The sequence below is a fragment of the Coenobita brevimanus genome, chromosome 90 (genome assembly GCF_032717465.1).
Source record: "Coenobita brevimanus isolate Jiangsu-jjx chromosome 90, ASM3271746v2, whole genome shotgun sequence".
Lineage (NCBI taxonomy): Eukaryota > Metazoa > Arthropoda > Malacostraca > Decapoda > Coenobitidae > Coenobita > Coenobita brevimanus.
The window spans coordinates 13,583,584-13,611,513 of NC_137043.1; the positions used below are offsets into that span (position 1 = coordinate 13,583,584).

The window sequence follows — 27,930 nt, forward strand, 5'->3', positions numbered from 1 at the left end:
TAATTGTCTGGTAAATACTGCCACTATGATTCACGCTAGAGTCGTGTTATATATGTCATAAGTCTGGACTTTCACTGTAGTTTTTATGAAGGAAATAATCAGCAATAAAAAGGGGGATTACCGAATGTTTCACCTGAGTAAAAGTGATGAAACTTTCTCATCGCTGAGATAACGTAAAATTTAACTTAAACTTGCTATCTCCATTTATTCAGCTCGGGAGAGAACTTTTGAACTAGGAGGCGTTCCTTATAACCCTCTTCATTTGCAGATATCCTTCTCAAATTGAGAGAAATACTCGGAGGGCATAAAATCTTTCATAAAATGTAGTAACATGAGCCATTCCCGAAGCTATAGGGTTGGGCTGGCTTCCAGGGACAGGATGGCCACCATCATCACCACGGTCAACTGAAGTGCAGGTTACAAAAGAGAGCAAACAGCATCAGACCTAATGGTTCTTTTGAGGCTGTTTGTTATAGGGTAGGTTATAACTACCCTAACTATTATATACGTCAGAGACAATGATAATCCAGGACCCCCAAACTCCAAACCCTGTAGTGGAGCCGACAGGAAACAGTGAGAAAGACCATGATGCAGCACACAAAAAGGTGTCTTGGAATTTTTCTAGCAATGAAGGAATCAAAATCATATTAAATGTTCTCCTACGTGAAAGTAAAATTTTAGGTTTATACTAAGTCAGCGTTGGGTATATATCGAAGTTGTTTGGGGCTGCATCCCCCAAGCTTTGAACTAAAAAAAAAAAAAAATGAGATAAAAATTATTTTGAAGTAAGCATATTTAACTAGGGATCTGAAGATTAATATATATCATAACAATTCTTTAATATTAGTACTTGTATCACAGTTCATCATCTAGGACGTCATTTTGCCACACAGGACGGCACAGACTCCTTCTACTGCGCATTTAGTAAATGAAAGGCGCTGACATCTCTCTTACGCTGCCTGTGACGTCACGTTCATTGGAAGACCCCGCTCTATGATCAGCTACTGGGAGGTGCCCCGCCACTCCCCTAAGCATCACCACCAAGATGACCAACCAAGTTTTCAGAACAAATCAACCCACCCACACATGCCCCCCCCCCCACACACACACAGAAGGAGGCACAGTTCCTTTTATAGTACATAGTTATGTCTTCAGGCAGGGTGAATTAGTCGTTTAAGTCTGATTGCTTACTTTTTACCTTTTATTGTTGTTTTATAAAGACTAACTTACACACTTTTTGACAAATAATCAAAATGCGGATGTTCGACATGGCCTTCGCTTACACGTTCTCTATAAGAGTTCCAAAAACTGAATAACATCGCCTGAAGGAAACATGAACAAGCCAGTACAATACATCACTAAACTGAGGGGATAATGAACAAAGAGAGCATTAAAGCAAACCAAGGCGAATTTTAGTGCTGTATAGAAAGAAACCTAATGCTTACACTGAGGGTCTCTCACGAGGTGGTAGCGGACAGAAGAAAATATGGTGTTTAAAACAGAAAAAATATATCATAAAACACAAGTGGTGTCAGGTACAACAAACCTCACCCGAAAACAGTTATTTTATTTTTAACTGTTTTCAAGTTATAGCCCTCTGAAAATCCGTGCTCTTGTGTGTGACCTTTCTGGGTCACTCAGGGCCAATGGTCATGGTCCAAGTCAAAGCCCATATGAGACTTCCTATATCTTGATAATAGTAAATATCTCTATCTTCAACCAGTTTCGGGTTATAGCCCCTTGAAAATCCGTGTCCTTAAGTTTGACCTTTCAAGGCCACTTAAGGTCAAAGGTCATGGTACCAATTAAAAGCCCAACTGGGACTTCCTAGACGTTGATAATAGTAAATATCTATCTGCAACCAGTTTCAAGTCATAGCCCCTTGAATATCAGTGACCTTGAGTTTGACCCTTTCGAGGTCACTCAAGGTCAAAGTTCTTTGTGCTAACTGAAAGCCCATATGGGAGTTTCTTTATCTTGATAATGGTAAATATCCCTATCTTCAGCCGGTTTCAAGTTATAGCCCTCTGATTATCCGTGACCTTGATTTTGACCTTTCTGGGTCACTCGATTGCCTACATAACTAAATCACTTTCTTTTGGGATTAGTGCCCACATATCAAGAAAGTTTCATGTAATTTCATTCAGTCGTTTTTCTGTAATGTTGCTAACATCAAATAAAACAAAGAAACGCGACCAAAAACAATACCTCGCTGGACTTCGTCCAGGCGAGGTAATTACAGCAGTATCAGAATTACCAAGGAGTCATTTGAAGATGGAGAAATGGACACAGTGATTCCTAGCAATATATTAGAAGACGTAAACAAAGCTCTGAGAAGAATGAAGAATGGTACTGCAGGTGATGAGGGTAGTTTCACTGATACCAGGAAAGGCTCAGGTGATAAAACGAAAAAAGAAAATTGTTTACAACACGCTTAGAAGTGAAAGTAGCAGGTAAATCCGAATCAGTGTGTTTGTTATTCTGCTACACACACACACACACACACACACACACACACACAAAGCCATACTGAAAACCTACCGTCCAATAATTATTCTCCCCGTGTCCAAATCTTCACAAAACCACCTTCAGCTTGGCAGTTAAGACTGAACACCAGACAAAACTGTGCCACAGTTCCCCAGCATTACATTTCTCTCTATGGCCGTCCAGATCCATGACGTGCTCGCATGACCCACGGTGAGAACCATCACAAAATCTGCATATGGTGTTCTACGCAGCAAATACGATACAGTAAATCTTATCGCATGCGCTTAAATCCTACTTTGCATGCATGAGCGTTGTTTGTTTGCGTGCGAGCATGTGTGGCCGAGTGGAAAGGGCGGGAGTTTTCATGTTATTATACGGTGCAAGTGCCTCTCGCTCCAGGAATGCCAACACTAATAAACTGTATATCGACCTGCCTCCGCCTTCCTCCATATGCAGTACAAAATTACCCAGCAATATTGCAGGGCGGTGTGACAGAGAGAGAGAGAGAGAGAGAGAGAGAGAGAGAGAGAGAGAGAGAGAGAGAGAGAGAGAGAGAGAGAGAGAGAGAGAGAGAGAGAGAGAGACGGGGAGGAGGGCGGAAATAGCAAACAGAAAAGGAAAGATATACAAAAAATAACAAACAGCCAGTTTCCTATCACCCCTTTCGGTATCCGAAGAACCATGTCAATAGGAAGACCCGAGGCTATGCATCAGTAATGAAATAATTTTATCCCTTCCATTAAATGTGGTTTTTAAAATCGTGCTACTTATACATAATTCGTCTTGGGAAGACAAATAAGGCTGTAAAAGTGTAATGGAGGTAAATGAATTTCTTGAAAGATATTTAGAATATCTAGAGGTAGAAAGAACGTAATGTAAAAATACGTCTTCACGAGGAGCGGTTAAACCAATGGAGAGGAGCTGCTCATGTGTCTAACGATGTATTTTAGACACAAAGTAAAGCAAACTTCAAACCTATTGGTCCACTTAAAGCTGTTTATCAGGATGAAGATTATTCAATGCAGTACAAAGGAAAGCAAACGGCAACAGACCCAATGGTCCTTTTGAGGCTACTTGTTACAGAGATGACTGTCACTATGATATCTAATTCTACGAGTAGAAGGTAAGGATAGTAAAGCAAGAAGGGTCTCCCACACCCACCAAACCCTCCAGTCAAAGCTGACAGGGAAAAAAATGAGAAGGACCACTATGCAGCATGGAAAAGCTGACATGGAATTTTCAAAGGAAGCACTGAAAAGTGGTTAACTATATTTTGTCCTGCTATTTCTACACACAGGTGTCAATAAGCTACAATTATCTTAAATTACACAGTATTTCTTTGTTATAGTTTCATCACGATCTGAAATAGAGAAAAGCTACTTACATTATTATACAGTCGTGAAGGTGTTTAGCTGGGGATTTGAAGCGAGATACTTATCCAAGCGATTTTTTAATACAGTCACTCTACTGCAATCAACGACATCCCTCGGCAGTTTATTCCAAATGTTAAAAACCCTGTTAAAGAAAAAAATGCTTTGCTTCTTTAAACTGGATATGTTTTCCAAAAATCTTATACCCATTACCACTAGTATAATTCGAACGATCAATTGCAAAGTACTTGTCAACATCCATATTATCGATTCCTTTAATAATCTTGAATACATTAATCAGATCCCCACATGTTCTGCACTTTGATGGGTTAAATAGCTTTAGCTCATTTAATCGCTTCTCGTATGATTTGTTCCTAAGTCTGGGTATCATTTTTGTTACTCGTCACTGCACCCTCTCTAATTTGGTCTTTTCTCTAATACAGTGACCAGAACTGTGCACAGTACTCCAGATGTGGACGCACTAAGGACTTGTACAGTGTAAGAATTATATTTTCAGACCTGAACTCAAATGATTTACCTATAAATCCAACTAGTTTCTTTATACCTTCTGTGCACTGTTTACTTGACTTTAGATCATCTGTTACAATTATTCCAAGATCCATTCCATGGTTTACATTCATGAGCTGAGAATGATTCATTGTATAACTAAGTTTTTCATTTTTACTTCCAATGTTTAGAACTTCGCATTTATCTATATCAAAATCCATTTGCCATTTTTCGACCCAATTAAGCAATTTATCAAGATCCCTTTGAATCAATATTCTTTATTCTGAGGTATCAGCTCTGTTACCAATCTTTGTATTGTCAGCATATTTTGATAATTTACGCCTTCATCAACGTCATCTATAAAAATCAAGAACAGAATAGGACCCAAAACTGAGCCTTGCGGTACTCAACGTATAACATTTTTCCACTCTGATTCTTTACCATTGATTACAACTCTTTCTTTATGATTCGTAAGTCAGCTTTCAATCCATCTTAGTACACTGCCACTGATACCATAGATGCACAGTTTCTCAACAAGTTGATTATGTGGAACCTTATCAAACGATTTTTTGAGATATAGGTAAATGACATCAACTTATTTAGTGCTGTTGTACATGTTGATAATATCATTGAAGAAATATCAAGTAGATTAGTTAGACATAAACGCTTATTTCAGAGTCCATGCTGTAGTCTGGCAGCAGAATGAAGTTATGGGCTGAAGTAGGATTTGGAGTACACAAAACATTTTATTGTTTCTTTGGTAAGTGAGAACCTCTAGACCTGAAAACCACTTGATGCCACTTTGGCATAATTTGAGCTACAGGCAAAATTCAAAATGGGTCCTATCCTACTCTATCGAAATGTTAAAATGTCGATACCTTTGTTAATAACTGGTCTATGAACCTAAATTTGATGGCAAAATGTACATTTTTTTTAGGTCAAAGAATCCAAATACACCACTAAATTTATGACTGGTGCATTCAAAATGAATTAATTTGCTAATTATTAGAAATTAAGTGGCTTTGAGACCCTAATTTTTTCTTGAAATCATACATTTTCTTCATGTAAATTATTTCCAAATCCTATTTCAGCTACCAATGGACAAGTAGACATTAAATGCTTTTAGTCTTATTTCGCTTATAGCTTCCAAATGCTTGATGCCATTTGTTTCAGCACTGTTATTTGATTATCCTATATGTGCATGGTTTTTGGTGGTGGTGGTACTGTTTTAGTTGCATGTTTCCATTTGTTTTCAGATTATGGGAATATGGCGACAAGCACTTCAAATCAACAGAATAGCTGCATACTCCTGAGCTACATGAAGTGCAAGGACAAGAAGGAAAGTCTCGGTGAAATTTCTACTGCTCGGCGTATATCCCTAGTTACATCTAGCAAGCAGCGTGGGAACACATTACATACTGATTATAACCTGAAAGATACTGATGATACCTCTGAACTTTTTATTCATAGAACATGTGCATCAATATAGACTTCAAAGCACAATATAAAAAGGCACATCTCACGCAATAGAATACCAGAGCCGGAAGTACAACAGGCTCGCAGATCCCAGGCTAACATTTTTAGTTTCAAGGACCACTGTTTCATTTGTTGCGAAGTATGTTCTCTAGAACCAGATCCAAAACATCCTGATAGGTGGAAAAGAGTTGTGCAGTGTAGGACTGCTGATCATGGCCCAAATCAGCAAGCTTTCAATGATGTTATTCTACAGGCATGTGATTTGCATGATAATGATTTGGATCATCAGGTACGCATTGAGTCGGAAGGTGCCTTAAGTGTATAGCATGCAGCGGTTGCTATTTACCATATAAATTGGATGAACAAACTCCGAAGTAGGCCTAACATTGAGAGTAATGCAGTAGAAAGAAATCTAGAGCCTGATAAGCCCAGATTCTGTGAATGTTGATCATTACGTCAGCAGAGGCGCACAACAAATGGGGCAGTTCCAGTCATGATGGTCAAAAAGCGTCCACCAACCTCTTGCAAAGCAAGTCACTACAATGCCAGTTACAAGAAAACAGATAAAAGTAGGACAGTCATCTGTGTAGGACACCAAGCTTATTTTCTCCAGGGTCATCAGCCTTCAGAAAGCACACGATTTAGATTCGTCTGTCCTGATGGCTCCAGTTCCGCCACCTATGTTTGAAGATATTGGTGATATACACATCACTAAAACCAAGTCTGCACTCAAAAAACAGTTGCAAGCTGAGGTTTCTGAACAACTCTGTCCTGCACCTGATGCCTTTATCTTGAATGGATGTGCCATTCTTTGGGTTATAACATGGCCTACCTCAGGGACAGTTGAAGATTTCATCCAGAACCTGATGGAGCATATCACACATCAAATGAGAAAAGCAGATACCTATTTAGTGTTTGATCGCTACTACCATGATAGCATAAAGAATGTTACGAAAAGTGCCAGAGCAGCTTCTGAAGGCAGCCTATCACAACACGTCTTCCACCACAGAATTTCATCTTAACTGTGACAGAAAATAAGGTGCAACTCACCAGCCTGATCTGCGATTATAAATCCATGACCATCCAGATTTACTTCCAGCACATACAAGATTAGTTTTGACAGGACAAAAGCCAATTCCTGTGCAATATCACAATGGCACAATATACAAAGATGGCATGAAGAAACAGATATAATTATTGCTCAGCAGTTAGTTCATCAACCATCTGAAGGAGCATCATGCATTAATGTCCTTTCTGATGACACTGATGTGTTCATACGTCTCATTCATTTCTACAAGCAGAGAAACCTCATGTGTAACTTAATAATTAGTGCCACTAGTCAGATCAGGTCGTCCACGGATATCAGAGGTACAGTTGAACAACATTCTGTCATTGTACCATATTTATTATCGCCCATGTATTGACAGGATGTGACACCGTGGCTTTCTGCTGGGACATAGGTAAGGGTAAAGCCCTCAAGGCACTGAGATCTGGCCAACTGCTAAACCACACTGGTAAACTTGATGCCCTATCTTCGGATGTTCTGGAAGAGGCTACAAGATTCTATCCTACTTGTTATGGATCAAAGGAAACTGGTAATATGTCAGCTATACGGTATGATCTCTGGAAGATAAAGATTGGTAATACAAAGTTGAACTCAGCACCTGAACTTAGAGCACTTCCCCCGACTTATGGGGGAAGCTGTTCTTGATCCTGAGCCACCAGAACTTGATCTCACGTGTTATGGATGGACACGAGAGGTAACAACAGGTACGTTGCTGCCTAAAACCCTTCCACCAGATGGCTCACCAGCCCCACTTGATGTGCTGAAAATGATACGTTGCTGATGTAGCTCAAACACTCCATGTTCCACCAGTAGGTGTAGCTGTTCATCTGCCAGGATCTCTTGTTCTGTGTTTTGTGAATGCCGTACAGCACTCAACTGTCACAATGAACAAACAAGGCTTGTATTTGCTTTGGATGAAGAGGATGATTTCTTTGATTAGTTTGAACTTTTATTTATGAAAACGTTGCTGTTTGTGTGAACTAGATAAAACTCGATGGTATATACCTTTTTTTCATGGAAATATTTATTTAGTAAAAGTGAAATTAACAAATCATGGAAAGAAATTTTTTGTCAAAAGAAATTAGTAACTGGATCTAAGGTAAGAACTTGAATATTGAGAAGCAAAGGAAAAAATATACTCTAATTTCAAAGTATTTGCCAGATATAGCATTTGGAATGCACCAGTCATAAATTGAATGATGTACTGTAACTGGATTCTTTGACCTAAAAAAATGTACATTTTGACACCAAATTTAGCTTCATAGACCAAGTATTAACAAATATATCGACGTTTTAAGATTTCGATAGTGTAGGATAGGACCCATTTTGAATTTTGCCTGTAAAAAAAAGTTGCCCAAATATGCCAAAGTGGCGTCAAGTGGTTTTCAGGTCTAGAGGCTACCTACCTGAAAAAGCAATACAATGTTGTATATACTCCAAATCCTACTTCAACCTTCTGCTGCCAGACTACTGAGAGTCTTTGATGAGATTGTTCTGTTCTAAATGACTGACCAGTTTACCTCTAATTATGGTTTCTAACAACTAGGAAACAACTGATGTCAAGCTTACTGGCCAATAATTGCTGGGTTGAGATTTGTCTCCCACTTTGAACATCAGAGTTACATTTGTTAATTTCCAGCAGCTCGGTAGAGTGCAGCTTCTGAAAGAGAGATATTGAATGTACGTGCTAAGGGTTTCACTATTTCCTCTTTTGCCTTCTTTAACCTGTCGCGTCCCGACTGATTTTTCACCAATGACCACCTCCCCCCCCCAATCCTGACCAATTTTGGACTTTTTTTTGTTTTTTGGCTCAAACATCCTCTTTTTATGAGAAACAATGGCAAATCCCGAAAAAAGTGCTCACCTGAGCCTAGAAGTGCACTGTACAGATGACCCTCCCTACACCTGGTACCGTCTTATCTGGAACCGCAGTGCAGCTCTCACGTTTACTATGGTAGGGGTAACTATTCCAAACCACTCAGAATAGATAGATATTTGTTCATTTGGTACGAATTTATATGTAGTACAAGAATATATTGGTTTTCATACACAAATATAGGCGGTGTTTCACTCACCGAACACATAAAAATCACCTATTTCTTGCACCAGTGACTCACTGTGACTGTTGTTTCAACTTACAATCTATTTTTCAACTTACATAATACTTTCCCACAAACATTATACAAGTTTACCCCTTATATAACAGGTATGACATATATTTACAGGCCTTACTATGATAGTGGGCATCATATATCTCAAGCACACACAGTATCAGAAGTGTACAAAGATGTTGTATTCTCGGAAACAGGGCTCCACGCACAATCCTATGCTGCAATCAACATACTCGTACCTCGTGTCTTCTCTCTGAGTGGTTGGTCTCGCTTTTGAGTGACTGCATAGGTGACAGCGGCACTGGGGTTCACGACAGTACGATTGAGGGATGATGCTGGGGAAGTGGCGTCCTGTGAGGCATAGGGGAGTCTGGCCGGCAGTGGCGGGGCAGGGGCGGTGGTGTGGCCTTTCCTCTGCATATCTGGAGATTAGTTCACGGGACAGCTCCCTCACAAATCCCTGGAAAGTCTCTGAGGTACCCGTAGTCAAGGCGTGGAGGTAGTGGGCGTTGAGGACCGTGATGTCTAGCAGGTGGAAAAAAAGCTTTCTGTACCATCTCACCGTGGTCCTGGCACACTCCACACTGGATATCATGGAGTCAGATTGGTCAACCTGCCTCATGTTGAGATTATAGTCAATAACTGACTCTAGTCTCCAGATATGGTGTCCCCTCTTGCTGCAGTAATCCACAGAGTCGGTGCAGTGCATCAGGGGGCAGTGTACTGTCAAAAGGAAGGAAACTTCCCTCATTCTTGTCGAGTTTTCTCCCAACCCTGACCATATGCCGGCATCTAATTTTTTTAACAGTGCCACAGACTCCTGTCATGAAGTTGGAGGTACCGAGAGAAAAGGGGGCTAGTGAACCAGTTGTCTAGGTACAAGACGTAACCACGATGAAGGTACTCCTCTATCATGGTATTCATCACGGCCCCAGTACTTCAATCATCTGGTATATCTAACTGTGCACCGGTGTCTCTTGCTGGGTATGTACTGCCGAAAAGAAATATTGCCTCTCCACAACACGAGACTTTCGTCTATGCCTGGGTCTCTGTACGGATAGAAAGATGAGTGGAACTTTTCCCGCAGGTAATCAAAAACCATCCTTATTCTCCTCATTCTCTCAGTGTTATTAGCATTTGCGGGGTTGTCGGCATCGTAAAAGTGGAGGTGGCTCAGAATTTGCTGAAATCTATTCCGACCTATTACCTTCCCAAAGAAAGGTGTGTTTATCATTGGGTCCATAGACCAATATGCCAGAATTTGTCGTTTCCTCACAATACTTATCAAGAGAACCAGGGCAAAAAATATGAACATCTCATCTGTCATGATTGGGTAGTCATATCGCTGGAAGTGCCTGCTTGTTGTACCTTCACGCTTGCTTTGGTGGTGCTGGCTGCATAGCAAACATATTGGTTTGATTGCAAGGTGGAGAGGGTGCCCTTCCCCACTCGCACTCCTCTTCCCTCTCCCTTTTTCCTTCCCCTTTCCCTTCCCTTTCCTTCCTTTCCCCACATCATGGAGCTGTGGGGAGGAAGCGTGAGAAGTTTGTGGGGTGAAAGAGGTGCTGGGGAGTGGCTACTCGCCACCTGCCCGCTCCCCAGGTGCACCACGTGCTCGCCTGGGAGCTGGTTCTCCACCACCTTCACCACCACTTTCTCTTTCATTGGTGCCTTCCCCACCATTTGTGCCTTCCCCAGACAAAGCAATTGCTCCATACCTATTTCTCCTTTTTGTCGCCCCTTCAGCTCTCTGTGGCAAAATCCTCTCCTTGCCCAGCCATGTGGGAACACCCCAACCTACTGCTTCGTCCTCGTCCTCGTCCTCATCAGACCCTTCATCTAGGGGGGGGAGAGAGGTACGTGCATGTGGCTGGGGTCCAGGCTGGCCTTCCATAGCCCTGTGGTGCGTGACATACCGCACCTTCCTTGGCGACGGAACCTTCTCAACACTGCTGCTCTTTTCTTCCTCCAGCGCCACATAATCTTTGTCCTCCACATCGTCATCGACTGGATAATCACTCTTGCCTGTGAAGGCATCAAGGGAGTCTTGAATTTCGTCGTCAGAGAGGCCGCGGCGTGCCGTGTCTTGAGTGGGTCACTGCTAACAGGTGAGTGACTAGGACAATGGCGCACGGGGGTCACACAGGGTTGAGGAGTGTCCCCACCTGGCGGCGGGTAGAGGAAGGTCTTCCATGTAAGCCTACCAAAAATCATGCGCAAGACTTGAAAAATGTGCAAATGATGGACCTCGCAATTGCAAAACATATGGGTACTTCGTTGGATCTTAGCGTGAAAAAAAGTTGTGATGTACCTATACGTTGAGAGGACATTACGGGTCAAGACTCTTGGAGATATTCTATCTGGCCCTGGTGTTTTATTTATCTTTAGTTTATTCAGTAAAGTAGTACATCTCTCTCATTTATAATAATTTCTTTGAGTGCACTGTTTTCATCTACATATGCAGAAGGCAATGTTTGGGTCGAGCATGAGCTTTCTACTGTAAATACAGATGTAAAGAAAGTATTAAGAATCTTAGCCACCTCTGTTTCATCATTTGTGTGCTCTCCATCTGCTGATACTAATGGTCCTATTGTTGGAGTTAATATTCTTTTTATATATAACTGAAAAATTTCTTTGGTGCTTGATTTACTGATGCTTGCAATATTTGCCTCAAAGGTTTTGCTTACTTTGCTTTATTGACTTTTTAGCATTTCAATGTAAGGTATGGTAAATATCTTTGTCCCCCTCATTATTTCTCTTAATATTGCTGTTCCACCATTTTGGCTTATTACTTTTCACTGGTCTTCTATTATGCATCGGTACACATTCCTTAAGTGCCTTATTAAGGATTTCTGTAAACTCTGCCCATACTGTGTGTATATTTGTACTTTCAGTAATCAGTTCCAATTTGTTGCTATGTACAGTTAGCTTTAATTTGTGAAAATCGGATTTTTATAGTCTTGGATTTTCTCGCAACTACAATTTTGGTCGGTGTTGCAGAAACTGAGGTTGAATGTGACTATGAAATGATCACTAGTACTAAATTCTTCTCGTACCTGAACATTATGAACAAAGTTTTCTGACGTCGCCAGTATACAATCTAGGATATTTTCTCCACGCGTGGGTTGCTCTACAGACTGATATAATGAGCTTTCAAGTAAGTTAGTATATACAACTCTAACCCTGTGTGCGAAGATTAGGATCCAGTCCATCTTGTTACAGGTAAGTTGAAATCTCCAACAATTACAGTATTCTGAGTGTAACAGACTTCAGCTATTTGTTCATATGTCTTATTGTTAATTTCACAAAACTGGACCAGCGGACGATAAATTAATCCAAATGTCATCTTTCTGTGTGATTCATTACCGAGCTGGACATAAGTTTCATAAGTACTGTCAATGGATGGTTTAGGGATTAAAACTGGATGAAGGTTACTGTATATTAAATATACCAACATGCCGCCTCCCATTCTCCTCAATACTGAAAATACTGTAACCAGGAAAGATATATTCTGCTATAAAATCTCTTTCTTGAGTATCTATCCAAGATTCAGTAATGGCAATAATGACATATTCATTATTCTTACTCCGTCGAGGGTAGTCTGGGACAATGGCCATTATTTGATTACAGTTTATGTCAGTGCATCTGTTCGTCCTGAGCTCTGTCCATTTTTTCTCCAATAGGACTGCACGGCTTCATCCAGGATGCGGCCTAAGCGCACAGAACCAATTGCATTCAAGTGCAGACCATCTCTTGCTAACAAACCTTGTTGTTGATAGATATAATTCCATGTGCTGAAAAAGTAAATACCTTCCTGCTGACAAAGAGACTTTAAATGATTATTAAGACTGAAGGCATTACTGTAGAATGCACTGCTAGCTGCAGTCCTAGGTAGTACACCTTAATTCAAAATGTTTTTCGTCTTAGCCTTGTATTGCTGGATCATCATCCAGAACCACAGCACCACTTCCTCTGAACGGGTTTGGACCACTTTGTTCGTTCCCGAATGTATGACAATGATGGGGTTATTGGAGGAACTGCTGGTTACTACATCATGAGCCTCGCCTACATCATTAACACCTGCACCTGGAATACAGAAACGTTTTCTGTTAGTGGGCGCCCTGCCACAAAACTCCATCAACTGGCCTCGGATGATGGAGTCCCCTACTAACCAAACTTTTTGTGGCTCCACTTCTACCTCTGCAAGGATCTGAAATTTGATATAGGTAGTTATCGGGATGATGCTTCGTTTCTTTACTGCCCTTACTCTGTTTCGCACTGGTACAAAGTCCTGTGCAGAAAAGTTGTTAGTCATTGGAGGTGGAACTGTAGGGATGCTCGGAAGGATTATGCGGGTTGATGGAATAGGAACTGGATCCTTTTGTTACTCTCCCAGGCTCCTTCTGTACTCGGAAAGATCCTGGGGGATGCCGCAACGGGAACTAGATCTATTCATTGACCCTCACTGGCTCCTTCTGCACTGCAACCGATGTTGTTTCCTATGACATCTTCATAATAGATGAAGTTAAGGTTAGTAAAGCTAGAAGCCTTGCACTACCTGCTGAAGCCAGCGTGGAATAGTAAGATGAGTGTGCCACATCGAGTGTCATTGAATTTTCATAGCAAACGATGGATGGGAAAGTATATTCTACACCACCTTAACTCGTAATGGAACAAAAAATTTTGCTGTATTGCGAATCACTATTTTCTCCCTTATCTAGATGAAATGAAGAAAGCAGATTCTGTTATTTAGTTGTGAATGTACACTGTCAATGTTATTATTCTGTTGCAGTCTACCACATAGTTCGGTTGACTGTTCAAAATGTTTACAGCCATAATGAAGAAGAATTTAGCCTCATCTGAACTGGAAACGTTTGCCATTTATCATAACAGCCATTTTCATTAGTGTAATTCTACCGATCTAATGTAAAATACTGCGATATCATGCCTGTTTAAAATTTTATATACTGTACATGGATCTGATTGCCTCGTACCGTGTGCTTTCTCAAACATATTAAGCTTTCAAAACTTTCCTATTTTAGCTTGTTCTTTAAAATTAGAATAATTCCCTCACTCTTTCTTGTTCTCTCTCTAGTCTCTTTAATGCTGTATTATGGCTACTAAAACAGGACACAGTATTACAAACTTGGGCGTATTAGGGATTTGTATTTGATGTTAGGGGTATTCTTGTTATGATTATTCCAAAGTTATTTTCTGGAGGAAGAAATTAGTAGGATAAAAATAGCTGAAACAATGAAGAAAGTCGAAATAGGGGAAGCCCTGGAATTGACGGAGTGTGTGGTGATGATGATGAAGTATGGGGGAAAGCTAGTAGTGGAATGGATATGGAAGATGTGCAGATTGGCCTAGGAGGAAGATAGAGTCCTGGATGATTGGAAGTTAGGTATAATTATTCCCCTGTACAAAAGAAAAGGAGAAAAAGAAGTGTGTGATAATCATAGAGACATTTGTCTTCTTGCCGTAACATGAAAAGTATATGGTAGGATACTTATTGACAGAGTTGGGAAAATAACAGAGAAATAAGTTGGAGAAGAACAGAGAGGTTTTAGGAAGGGAAGAGGTTGTGTATTTCAGATATTCATCCTTAGGTCTTTAGTGGAAAAGTTTCAAGAGAAGGGAACGAGTTGAATGCTGCCTTCATGGATTTGGAGAATGCATGTGACAGAGTGGATAGACAAGGAATATGGAAAATATTAAGAGTATATGGAGTAAACGGGAAGCTGCTGAATGCCGTGAAGAATATGTATGAGGCTGCTAAGGCTGCAGTGCGTGTGGATAGTGAACTGAGTGAATTTTTCTATCCGAATGTTGGATTGAAACAGGGATGTGCCATGTCTCCATGGTTGTTCAGTCTGTATATGGACGGGCTTATAAAAGAGATACACGGTAGAGCAGTGTATGTTGGAGCGGCACTAATGAGGGAGGGTAGCGTCTGGAAACTTCCTGTACTGTTCTTTGCAGATGATTCTGTATTGTTAGGTGCAGACGAAAGGGAACTGCAACGCTTGGTGAACGAGTTTGGGAGAATGTGCAAAAAACGGGAGCTTAAGGTGAATGTAGGGAAGTGTAAAGTTATGGACTTCAAAAGATATTAAGTCACTGAATGTACAGTGATGAGGAGGAAATGGGAAGAGTAACTGCACTTAAGTACTTGTGTAGTGTGATGAGTAAGGATGAAAGTTTGGAAGATGAAATGCTTAAAAGGGTACACTAAGGAAGAAAGGTCGTTGGTTCTTTAAATGCAGTGATAAGAAATAGGGAAGTGAGCATGGAAGTAAAGAAGACGCTCCATGATAGTATTGTGATACCAACTCTAACATAGGGATGTAAGCTTGGGCTTTGTTGAAAGGATACAAGTCAACAGTGAGAGTAGTGAAAATAAGTTATTTGAGAGAAGCATTTTGAGTTACATGGAGAGACAGACTGACAAATGAGGATGTGAAGGAGCGTTGCGGCGTGAATGTGGATGTGATAGAAAGCATTAGGAGAAATACACTGAGGTCGTTTGGCCATGTGGAGAGTATGGAGAGCGAGAGACTAACGACGAGAGTGTATGTGAATTAGGTGGAGGGATGGAAAGGGAGGGAAGGGAGGGGGAGGCCAAGCATGAGATATGGGAATGGAGTGGAGAAGTATATGAGAGAGGGGTGTGTGAGCAGTGGGGAAGGTACCGTAGTGAAATGGCGGGAGACAGGGCGACATGGAGGCGATTTGTTTATGGCCACTCCTTACGATATTATGGCGTCTGGCAATAGATAGATTGATGGAATTTTCTGGGTTGATTCTGGAGATAGTTGTATGTATTTAACTTTTCATTATTACCATTTATGCATAAGAGTTTATGTACATTAATATAATAAACATTATAATAAAATTCAACCCATATGATCAGATTATCAGAGTCTCTCTGAATTATATTTCTTTGTAAGTATCGTACCAGGAAATTAGGACAAGTTGATAAGACAAACGTTCTTCAATAATTTAGGTGATTTAATGAAGAGACTGGGACCAAAAAACTGTCCCTTGTGGCACTCCATTTGCAACACCAAACCAGAGGAATCATTTCTATTAATTGTAACACTTTCTTTACAGTTTAAAAGCAGGTTGGATAAATTATGGATTTGATTAAGACAATCGAACTAGATTGGGATATATTTTTTGTGCTTAAAACTGCCCAAAAGCACCAAGAATTCACGCAAAAAAAAAAAAAAAATCGAATTGACTGACATGTAAAGGTTTTAACTCCCTCATTACGAGAGATTCATCCGAAATTGAATAGGATAAACATGAGTTGTTTAAATCCGAGTTTCCTTTTAAAACATCCTAATATTTGGAATATATGATACAGTCAGTAATGATACATACGTATCTGGATTTCCAAAACTAGTGAAGCGAGGTTCCAACCTATTCAACCCGCTTCAAAAATATTCGGTAGCAAGTTATCATGTACGACGTTTTGAACTGTGTAAAAGAACTAATGACCTGAGCTGTACACTCGTGTACCTTAGCTTCATCCTCTGGTATAATAACTGGTTGGAAAGATGTAACCACGTTTTCACAGTGAAAAAAAATACGTTGTTCAGTGTTAAGATGGTAGTTCATAGCTCTGACTACGCAAGAAGGGATGCGATGATACTATTACTTGTGTAGCCTAGAAAAGCTTCAAACTACCGCCACAACAGGTCTTTCGTTCAGTGTGAAAACCTGGTCATAACTCCTCACCAGCCAGGGATGGAGTTGGAGATTAAACAGAAACTATGGCTCACGTGTGTGCTGTGCCCATAGAAAGTATTCTTTCCTAACTAACGGGTGGTTTCACAGTCAGTGCTATGTGCATTATTTTGATTATACTGTATAGGGACAGTTCATTATAAAGTCCTATTGTTAAGCAATATTAGTTACAGCAGGTGTACACAAACACTACATATGGAAAATAATTTCATTTTTAAGCACAATTTAAAATTATAAAAAGGAAAAAGTACGACTACTTTATATAGCCATTGTGCATACACCATTTTATGGAAAGTTTTGCGTCATCTGTCAGGCTCCTTTTAGTTTACAAAAGTGTGGAAGTGGCGTTGGTCTGCTGCGCGGTCAAACACACAAATCGTCGTAAAAATGAAAATCAGTTATATACATATTGTTCTTCTTTATAGCTAGTATGCAAACACCTACACCAGGAACTGGAAACAGAAAAGATTAAAACCAAACAAGAATTTTTATTTGGAAAGAATTTCGCTGGCAGCAGCCACAATAAATACTGCAAACGGAGAACTTATTGCCACGTACAGAATTTGTATTTATTGTCAAGGGCACAAAAAATTAGCCGTGCATGAGACCTTTTGCAAATGTGAGTAGAAGTAGAATGTAAGCATGTGAATACATATAGCATATGAGGACTTAGAGAGAGAGAGAGAGAGAGAGAGAGAGAGAGAGAGAGAGAGAGAGAGAGAGAGAGAGAGAGAGAGAGAGAAACTGCTATATAATCACAACAAAGTGTCTTAGTGTTGGGGAAATCCTTTCCATCTGAATATTTAAGCCACTGATATATAAAGACAAGCCGGTAGGCGATGACGGCCAGCTCTAAGCGGACCAAGCTTTTTCAGCGACCGGAAGTTAGTTTCGGTATGAAAAGTTACATATGCAACGCGCGCGCGAGCGCGCGTGCTTGTGTGTGTGTGTGTGTGTGTGTGTGTGTGTGTGTGTGTGTGTGTGTGTGTGTGTGGAGAGAGAGAGAGAGAGAGAGAGAGAGAGAAAGGGGGAGTGTTGTAGATTGATCGACGCTGGGTAGGTTATCACCGCAAAATAACTGCAGCAATTTATTATTTTTTTTACATTCAGTATCACAGCGACTTCTACACTTCTGCCACCATCAAACAGTTTTCTTGAGCTTGGATGGATCTCCACAGCGAGTGGATTAAAAACATTTGCCACTATTTCCTTCATTAGATTTCTTGCAACAAAAACTTGATAATTAATTCATGGGAATGGCCCACTTGCATTAAGTAAAAACCAATTCATTTTTTACACTCTTTCTCAGCTTGGTGGGAGGAGGGAGCGATCAAATATAGGAAAAGATATGATATCTGCAGTGTATTCTGCAAACCACGATAACTCACTTTTTTGTATATGTAAATATTCCAACTTATGGAAGACTCTTTCTAGTTCCTGGATTGAACATTTTCAGCCCCACAGGCTTTCTTTCAGGAGAATAAAGTCATATGATATTAGGTTGAATAAAAGTTTAGAGACTTCCTGGCTACGAAAGGGATAATGGTGTCAGTATTAACATTCAGTTTCGTCTAATTAACTCAATGATTTAAAATTAGAAATAACAAGCCGGTAGATGACGATGGCCAGCTCTAAGCCGACCATGCTTTGTCAACGACCGGAAGTGAGTCTACGTATGTAAAGTCACTCCTGTATGGCGGTACTGAAGGAAAACATCCCACCCATGAGTCATGGACCTAGCTTAATAATCTTCGGAGTCTTAGCATTTCGCGCCAGCAAGGTCATAAGTTCAGCGCTTTTCATATTTTCTGCATTTAACCTTTGACCCTGGACCTGGCGGACATAGGTCATGCATGTTTTAAGGTGAAGGGTTGCAGGTTGACGAAACAATCACTTTAATGTTCTCTTCACAGCTTTCATCCGATACATGTGAGTAAAAGTAATAACTCAGTGTTTATATATTATCGTTTGGGGAATTACTCATATTATTTTCCACCAAAAAATTCTTTGTTACATATCAAACAGGATATAATAGTAATAATTCATGGAAATGTATCACTTTCATAGGGGGCTCAAGTAGGGTTTGATCTGCTAGTCTTGGCCCTTACACCTCACAATAACATTGCCTGTATTATGGGAAACATAAAGAGGTGGCAAACTAATTAATTACGTTTCAATAAAGACGTGTATCGTATGTCTAGGTGATATGGGATGGAACAGTTGGTCACTCTGACACTACGAACCTCCACCCTGCTGAGGTGGAGGTGGCAACGCAAGATGGTCAACTGTTGTCACTGTTTAATTTCAGTTAGTTACCTTCACTGTATTATAGCACCCGGTGCTTTAGCAATACGAATGTATTAATCTACCTATTGTGAAGGACATTTTCATTATTACCTCTTGAATTCCAATAACCAGTATGATATTCATGCTGGCCCTACGATATCGTGTGTTAAGATTGGGAGTAAGATACTGCCGAATCTGGTGTTTTCTTTCTAATTAAATTCTATGACACTTTTAAGAAGAAGAAAAAAAAAAAAGCTTGTAAGGAACACTAGTAAAAGTAATCATTTCACATAAAAATTCATGCATATTTGTCGAGGATTATTTCTTTTTTGCATAACAGCTACATCACAAAATCAAGCAGCCAACCGGGATCACCGTTACAAGAGACGAGGTTCATTCATAGAATTCAACGCTGTACTACGTTAGGTTGCCGGGTATCGCCAACCAGCCACTTGACGTGTAGCAGGTTCCTATGTCCGCGGGTGTACGTGGATGGGTAGGGTGGGTGAGTAGGATGGTGTATAAAATGCGTGGACAAGCGGGTGGGTATTGGGAAAATAGATCCATGGAGTGATTATATCCATGGTAGGAATAGGTTCGTATGGAAAAAAGGTCCTTGTGGAATATGTAAAATAAAAAAAAGGAAATAGTTAGTTAGGAAAATAGGTGGAATGGCAAAAATAATTAGGCACGTGTCTAAAGCAGGTTTATTGGAGGAAATAGGTAAATGTGGAAATTCAGTGTTTCCTCATCAGAAGAAATAGGCCCATGATTGAAAATACGTCGAAAGGAGGAAAATCGATGGAGAAAATAATTATGTTCGTAGCTAAAAACTGGCTAACGGACGGAAAAAGGTCTATGGTAACAAATAGACTCATGCCGAGGAATAGGTCCATGGGGGTATTAGGTATATAGTTTGGGTGCTCGTTTTAATTATTTTCAGGCTTCTATAAATGACTCTCGGCGGAATATAATCATTGTCGGTGGCTTAAATGATCCATTATTGTTTATTCACTTTTCAGAGCAAAGAAAAGCTACACCTACTGAGGTATCCATTATGCCGTCACAGGCTAAGCATTCGTCAAGTGAAAATTCTTGGGTAGCCTCTAATTTACCTAGTTTTGATTGCACACTGATGAACTTCCCTCATACCTAATGCCATTACAGAGTACCAGCATCATTAATGTTCACAATGATGATGTATTGGCTAAAAGGGGATTGAACGTGTTTGCTTGGAGTCGGAGAGAAAAGTATTACACTCTCTATTATCGTTTAGTTTTTCTGTTGAATGGCTGTTGTCAGGCTACACAAGGCCTGTGCTATATTAATGTTCGTAATTTATTTCACTCTGGCTTTGGTGGTAGGTGATGGCGACCATCATCCAGTCACTTGTGTAGTTCTGTCTACTTCTTTCAATTTACCATCCTTTTTATTGTGTCTGCCGTCTTCTTCCTTTTTCTCCCATCCTTATTGTCACTTTCTACTACCCATCTTTCCACTGCAAGTGATTGTACAGTGAGTGACAAACCTAATGGTTTCCTGTTACCCGAAACCACCAACAACGCTGGATGCTAACCGTATAACCAATAATGGGGTGATATGGAACTTAGTCTGGTGCCCCTGTTAACTGAGTGGAGGAACGCAAATGAAGCGTTCATCCGGGCACCTAACTCCACACTCTACCCCGTGCCTCGCCACAAAACAACTCCTCACTGAACATGACGGCCCTACAGGGGCGGTTGCATGCGTGCGGTTGATGAGTCTGCTCAGCCAGGCAGATCATTGTTATTTAACAACACAATTCTGGCTTTATTCAAGTTCCTCCGATCGTTTTTCATTTTTTCCTTTATCAAAAAGAGTGGAGATGATGGTGGTAGTTGATTAAAGCAAATGATAGGACGAATTACTGTCAGAGTTTGTAACTAAACTGTGTAAAATATAATAAACACGGTTTTCTTGAAGTATAACTTCTCTGTGACTCGATTTTAATATGCGTGAGTTCTGTTTATTTCGCATCCGAAAAATTTAATAATTATTAACGTTATGCAAAACATGACAGGTTTAATGGTACCTGTATCAATGATTATTGCTCTTTTATTCACTCTCAGCTTAATAAAATCGTTTGGTGTTATGTCCGATAGAATGCTATTTATGCGAACCATGGAAGAGCTAATGGTACTAAATGTCATATAATTAAATCTTAAATCGGAAAATGCACTGTAAAACCCCAATATTTGGCAGTCAAGTATGAAATGCCTGTGGTTAAGTATGGTCAGCCTGCGTCCCATACTACAGAATGCAGTTAACAACCGCATAGGACGGCCAAATGTGTTCCTTCATCGCCAAGTACTTAAAAAATCATCGTAAAAAATTCGAGGTCTACATTCCATTTCCTGACTTCAGTTTTAAGCAGACGACTCTCAAAACTCGTATACTGTACTTAAACAAAACTGCGAATACCTCGAGTTCTATTCGACGCTGGTTGATATGGTTATACAAAATGCGAAACCCACATTTGTGGGATGCCACATTTGTGCAGTCTTTGAATGCCAGACTTACATGGAAAAATGTGAAGCTCAAGACCGTGTCTTTACAATCGTCCTAAGATACGAATACTATAATGGTATACTATGCAACTAGTCTTTATGTACCATCATGTTTACCACTCTCATCCCATGCCACAATTTTGACTAAGCATACTATCCACTTGTGGAGTGCCCGAATTACACAATTATTGTGTAACAGAATATTGGAATAAAATACTAATGTTATACCGACCATGAAATGGTTAATGTCATTGAATCCGTGTTAACGGCCACAGGCTTCTATGATTCACTCTCAGCTTTACTGGAATATAATCCTGGGATTGTACACCTACCATTAGAGTGTTAATGGTGACAGTATTCTTATTATTAGCATCCTAAGTTTCATTCCCACCTAGATGATAGGGCGAGGTAGGACAGAGAAATAAAGAAGAGAAAGTGGAAGTAGAATATCAAACATCATGCCCAGCGAAATGAGCCGCACGACCAGTCACAGAGTCGTCGTCATCGTCATTTCGTTATTATTCCAAGTAATATTTCTAACCTGTAAGATGGAATGTTAGATCCAAAACCCAAAATAGGGAAAGAGAAAAGTCTGAGAGCTACTTAGTAGTATGGCTCGTGTACTGGGTAACACAGTCGTTTACATGTCAATTAAACCTTCAGAATCCTTGTTCCACTTCACACGCAAAACTAAGCAAAACTATCTGGCTCCACTTTTCAAGTATTTCCTCACAGATGTGAATCGTTGTGGTGCACGTGTAGAATACTTCTGACCGACTACTAATTTTTTTGATCCTCAGACTCCTATAATTCGCTCACTGTTAAAGAAAACCATTGTGGCGTAGCTAGGCGAGGATACTAGAGTGGTCTGGGCCATGGGATGGCTAATGGAGCCAGAATCTACACTCAGATTTCTTTCCCTCAGCTGAATTAAACCGTCTGGAGTTAGGTTGAATAAAATACTCAATTGTCCAGATCAAGAAAGGGTTACTGATGCTGCAACTGACATTAGCTTCGATGATAATTCAGCCAAATGAAATCGTCCGCCGTTAGCTGTAATAAATTATGAAACGAATCGCGGTAATGAAATGGTTATCGGAACCTTCAGAGTTAGCATTACAGCCTTTTTGCATCTACTAAAGCACGAATCAACACACCGACAATATTACGAGTGCTTTAGGATACTCTGCCTACTTTAACTTGGCCTCTAATTGCTCAAAAATAATGAGAAATTAATTGTGCTGCAAGTCACAAAGAATTGCCGTGAAAAGAATGTACTACCGTAGTACTGTACAGTTGTCTCCACTGCTGCATTAACCATTCAGCATTGCCAATGTATGGACTGTCTGAGGTGCGAACCACCCGAGTATCGTAGCGTGTATCGGAAGCAGAGTTCGGCGTGGCAGGCAGTGGGCGGTTGGGGGTTTTATGCCGGGGTAGATGAAGTAGAGAGTTTGAGAAACTAATAGGTGTTTGAGAAGGTGGGGAGACAGTATGAGATGCATTATTTATGTGAGAAGGAATTACTGGGAAATTCAGTCATTAAAGTGTTACTCCTCACTGTGGTGATTACAATTGATGAGAACATTATGAAGACATACTGAAGAATGTGGGATTAGGAAAGACCTAGCTTCGGCCAGGTTCCTCATAGATGTTGCGAGAACCTAAGAACCGTAGAGATGTAAATTCATTGTCTTTGTAAGATCCGTGACGTTGTGTAAATATGACACGTAACCATCAGATTTCTGGATACATCGGAATGCTACAAATAATATTTATTACCACGGCCACCACGCACTACGCAAGGCTACCCCTCAGCCCTCCCCCATCCCACCTCACTGAGCCTGACATGAGCCGTATAAATTCGCTAATAACCTGTAAGGATTTCAGTAATGCTGGTAGAGGTTGCAGTTACAAAACTTCATAGAATTATCTACAATAAACTCTGAACTTGGTGTTACGACAGTTGTAATTCCCGTTGCTTGGTGATGTCTCAGTGCAAGCAAGGACTACCTTCAGTTCAAGTGTGACACATTATGTCGTCCGGCTTTCAAATTGTTTTAGTGTTAACATGTTATGGCCGCAGCTCTCAGCGGCCATCCCCTCACTCTCCCCAACGTAGGCTTCCTCTATAGTGTTGCTACACACATAAGGACTTATAACAGGTGTTGGATGATCAACAATCTTGATAGGGGATGACAGACTTCCACGTGATGTGTCCTGTTAATGTGGTCATGTAAATTAGTTGTGTACCGGTCTTTGAACCCATATCGTGTTATTTCATCGAAACAGGTTTTATTTAATTTTACATAACCCTACTAGCAGGACACATTACGTAGATGGCTGCCATCCCCTATCAAGATAATAGATCGGCCAACACCTGACATGAGCCTCTACGTGCATAGTAATGCTATAGAGGAATGCTTTCGTGAGGCAGGGCTAGGGGATGATCGCTGGGAGCTGCGGCCATGACATGTTAACACTAAAGCAGTTTGGAAGCCCGAAGACATACGGTACTTTGCCACTTTGCACTGAAGGTTAATTCTTGCTTGCACCGAGCCGACATCAAGCAACGGGAATCACAACTGTCGCAACACCAGGCTCAGAGTTTATTGCAGATAATTCTATGAAGTTTTGTAACAACAACCTCTACCAGCATTACTGAAATCCTTACAGGATATTAGCGAATACACACCGAGCTCAGTAGGTGGGATGGGGGAGGAGTGGAGGGTAGCCTTGTGTAATTCGTGGAGGCCGTGGTAATATTTATGTTACCGGCAAAGTGGGAAACCCGTCATTGTACAGAATGTCTACTGTAGGTATTCTACAGAAAGCCCAAAACTTTAAGACAAAGTATAACATTAAATCATCTGTACATATTTCCTAGGTATTCTGTAGATTATCGAGCTTGTCTTAGGCAACATGTGAAAGGACCAAACTGCAGCAAGCAGGCAAACTGTGAAATCAGTAATTTTTCTTTACGTTAGGTTAATTTATGCTACGGTTAGGTTAGATTGGGATAATCTAGGTTAAGTTTAGGTTAGATTGGGCTAGATTAGTATGATTAGGTTAGGTCAGGTTAATTTAAATAAACGCTAAACATACTTTAGCGTTCGTCTAAATTAACCTAACCTAACCTGAGGTAACCTAGCCTAACCTAACAAACTTAAATTACATTTTCGCAGCCTAACCCCCTGTTCTCTGTTATATTATACTTTGCCTCCCCCCCAGAAAAATGCTAGACGTTAAATAGAATACCTAGGCTATCAATCTATCCATCCATTGTCAGACGCCTTAATTCCGTAAGGAGTGGCAACAAACAAATCGCCTCCATGTCGCCCTGTCCCCCGCCATTTCGCTGCCCTGCTCCCAGTTCACATCCCCCTCTCTTATATACCTCTCCATCCCTCCATCTCATCCTTGGCCTCCCCCTCCCTCTCCCCCCTCCATCTACATACACTCTCCTCGTCAGTCTCTCACTCTCCATCCTCTACACATGGCCAAACCACCTCAGTGTGTTTCTCCTAACGCTTCGTATCACATCCACATCCACACCACAACGTTCCTTCGTATCCTCATTTGTGAGTCTGACACTCCATGTGACTCCGCATGCTCCTCTCAGCTCATTTCCATTGCTCTTACTCTTGACTTTTGTCCCTCCAGCAAGGTCCAAATTTCACTTCCATACGTTTGAGTTGGTATCACAATTCCTGTTTCTCATGACTGCTTTCAAGGAACCAGCAACCTTTCTTCCTTGTTGTACTCTTTCAAGCACTTCACTCTCTAAACTTCCATCCTTACTCATCATATTACCCAGTACTTAAATGCACTCACATTTTCCATTTCCTCCTCATCCACCCTTATTGTATATTCACTGACTTCACTTCTCTCGGAGACCATAACTTAACTCGTCCCTACATTCACCTTTAGATTCCGTTTCTTACACACTCTTCCAAACTCATCCACCAAGCCTTGAAGTTCCCATTCGTCTTCACTTAACGACACAGTATTATCTGTAACCGACAGTACAGGGAGTTTCCAAACATTGCACTCTCTCACTAGGGCCACTCCAAAATCCACTGCCCTACCTTGTATCTCATTTTTAACCCCATCAGAACCAGGGAGACATGAACAACCATGGAGACATGACACATTCCTGTTTCAACCCAACCTTCAAATAGAAAAATTCACTCAGTTCTCTATCCACACGCACTGCAGCCTTAGCACCCTCATACATACTTTTCACATCATTCAGCAACTTCCCATCTACTCCATATATTCTTAATACCTTCCACAATCCTTGTCTAGCCACCCTGTCATATGCTTTCTCCAAATCCATGAAGGCGCATACAATCTCTTTCCCTTTTCTAGAAACTTTTCCACTAAGGGTCTAAGAATGAATATCTGATCAACACAACCTCTTCCCATTCCTAAAGCCTCCCTGTTCTTCTCCAACTAATTCCTCTGTTATTTCCCTAACTCTGTCCATAAGTTTCCTACCATATACTTTTCTTATTACACTAAGAAGACAAATGCCCCTGTGATTACCACATACTTCTTTTTCCCCTTTTCCTTCGCACATGGGAATAATTATACCTGACTTCCAATCCTCCGGGAGTCTACTTTCCTCCCAGGCCAATCTGCACATCTTCACATCCATTCTACTACTATCGCTCCACCATGCTTCAGCATTTCACCACACCCTCCATCAGTTCCTGGGGCTTTCCCCATTTTAACTTTCTTCATTGCTTCCACAACTTCCATCCTACTGATTTCTTCCTCACTTCTCACATCTCTCCGTCTCCCAGCCATTCCCGAGCCACTTACACTCGCATTACCTTCATTCTATATGTTCAACATTTCCTTAAATTGCTTTCACCATCTGCTCACTTTTTCTCCCTTCTCCACTTATAATCTACCATGTTTATCTTTCACTCCCCACCTAACTTCTTTGGCACCCTGTCTAACTCTCTTTTCTCTTTCCAGAACATTTTCTCACATTCCCTTCACTTTAAACTCAAATTCCTTCCAAATTCCTCATCACTCTCTTCTTACTCTGTCTTACTGATCTTTTCACCTCTCTCTTCCTCTCTGCCTATAACTCTCTCTTCCGTCTCTCAATTTTTTCCACGCCTCTGTTTCTCATCCACTCACTGTATGCTTTCTTCTTTTGTGCCACAGCCTTTCTCACCTCTACATTCCACCATGCTGTTCCCTGCACCTCCATTCGTCTTCTCTTTACCCCACACACCACCTCACATGCTGCACAGATTTCTTCTGTGAATATCTTGCACACATCTTCCACGTTCCCCATATGCTATTTTCCCAATCGCTCCTTCACTTCCCTCTTATATTCAGCGTTTTTGCCATCCTCTTGTAACCTTTCCACCCTCCTTGTATGAACTGTTTCCTCCTGTCCTTCCCTTCGTCTTTTTTCCATTTCATTTGGACCTTTGGTGGTGGTCAGAAAGTCCACTCCCCCAACCTAGGCATTCTATTAAAATACCCAGGTAAAGTATGTAAAGCCCTAATGAAATAAGCTTATTTCATACTTTGGCAAAAAATGCTAGACATTCTATAGAATATCGAGGCATTCTATATGATATCCTAGTTTCACACAATACAGGTAACTATTATATTTTGTAACATTCCGTCGTGTCCAGAAACCCGATGGTTTTGTGTCAAAGTTATACAGCTTCATGGATCTTACATAAAAGACAATGAAATTTCACTTCTACTGTTCTTAGGTTCTCGCAACAGCCATGAGGGACCTGGCCGAAGCTACTATAGGTTATTCCTCATCTCATAATCTGTATTATATCTTCATTGTGTTCTTATTAATTGTAACCACCATAGAGGGGAGTAACACTTTAATGACTGAATTACTAAGTATTTCCTTCTCACATAACTAATGCATCTCAAACCCTTTACCTCCTCTACTCCGGCATAAAATCCCCAACCACAAACTGCCTGCCTCGCCGAATTCTGTTTCCGATACACGTTCCAATACTGAGATGTTTCACACCTCAGACAGCACACACATGACAACGCTGAGTGGCCAATGTGGCAGTGGAGGCAACCGTACATTCTGTCACTGAGCTTCGTAAAACAGCTGCAAAGGAACATAGACCTTCGCCAAGTTCAGGTGCAGTGGCGTACCCAGAAAATTGAAAAGTGGGTGGGGCATTTTTTTTTTTTTTTAATCTTTTTAACACTGCAGCCCATGACTTTGGCGAGCACAACAAGCCCGTACAGCTAGGGGCTTGGGGGGGGGGGGCGCTGTAAGCCCCTCCCACCGAGAAAATTTTGCATTTTGGCTAATTTTATGA

At 40.7% G+C, this 27,930-nt stretch overlaps 1 protein-coding gene across 1 annotated transcript in view; it reads right to left on the minus strand.

Moving 5' to 3' along the window:
• Window positions 1-12,918: 12,918 nt before the first annotated feature.
• LOC145411601 (uncharacterized) overlaps window positions 12,919-27,930 on the minus strand; it is a 176,675-nt gene continuing 161,663 nt past the window's right edge. The window contains exon 10 of the mRNA XM_080281612.1: window positions 12,919-13,308. Within this exon, the coding sequence (XP_080137738.1) occupies window positions 12,919-13,308 (390 nt within the window). The remainder of the gene's footprint in view (window positions 13,309-27,930) is intronic.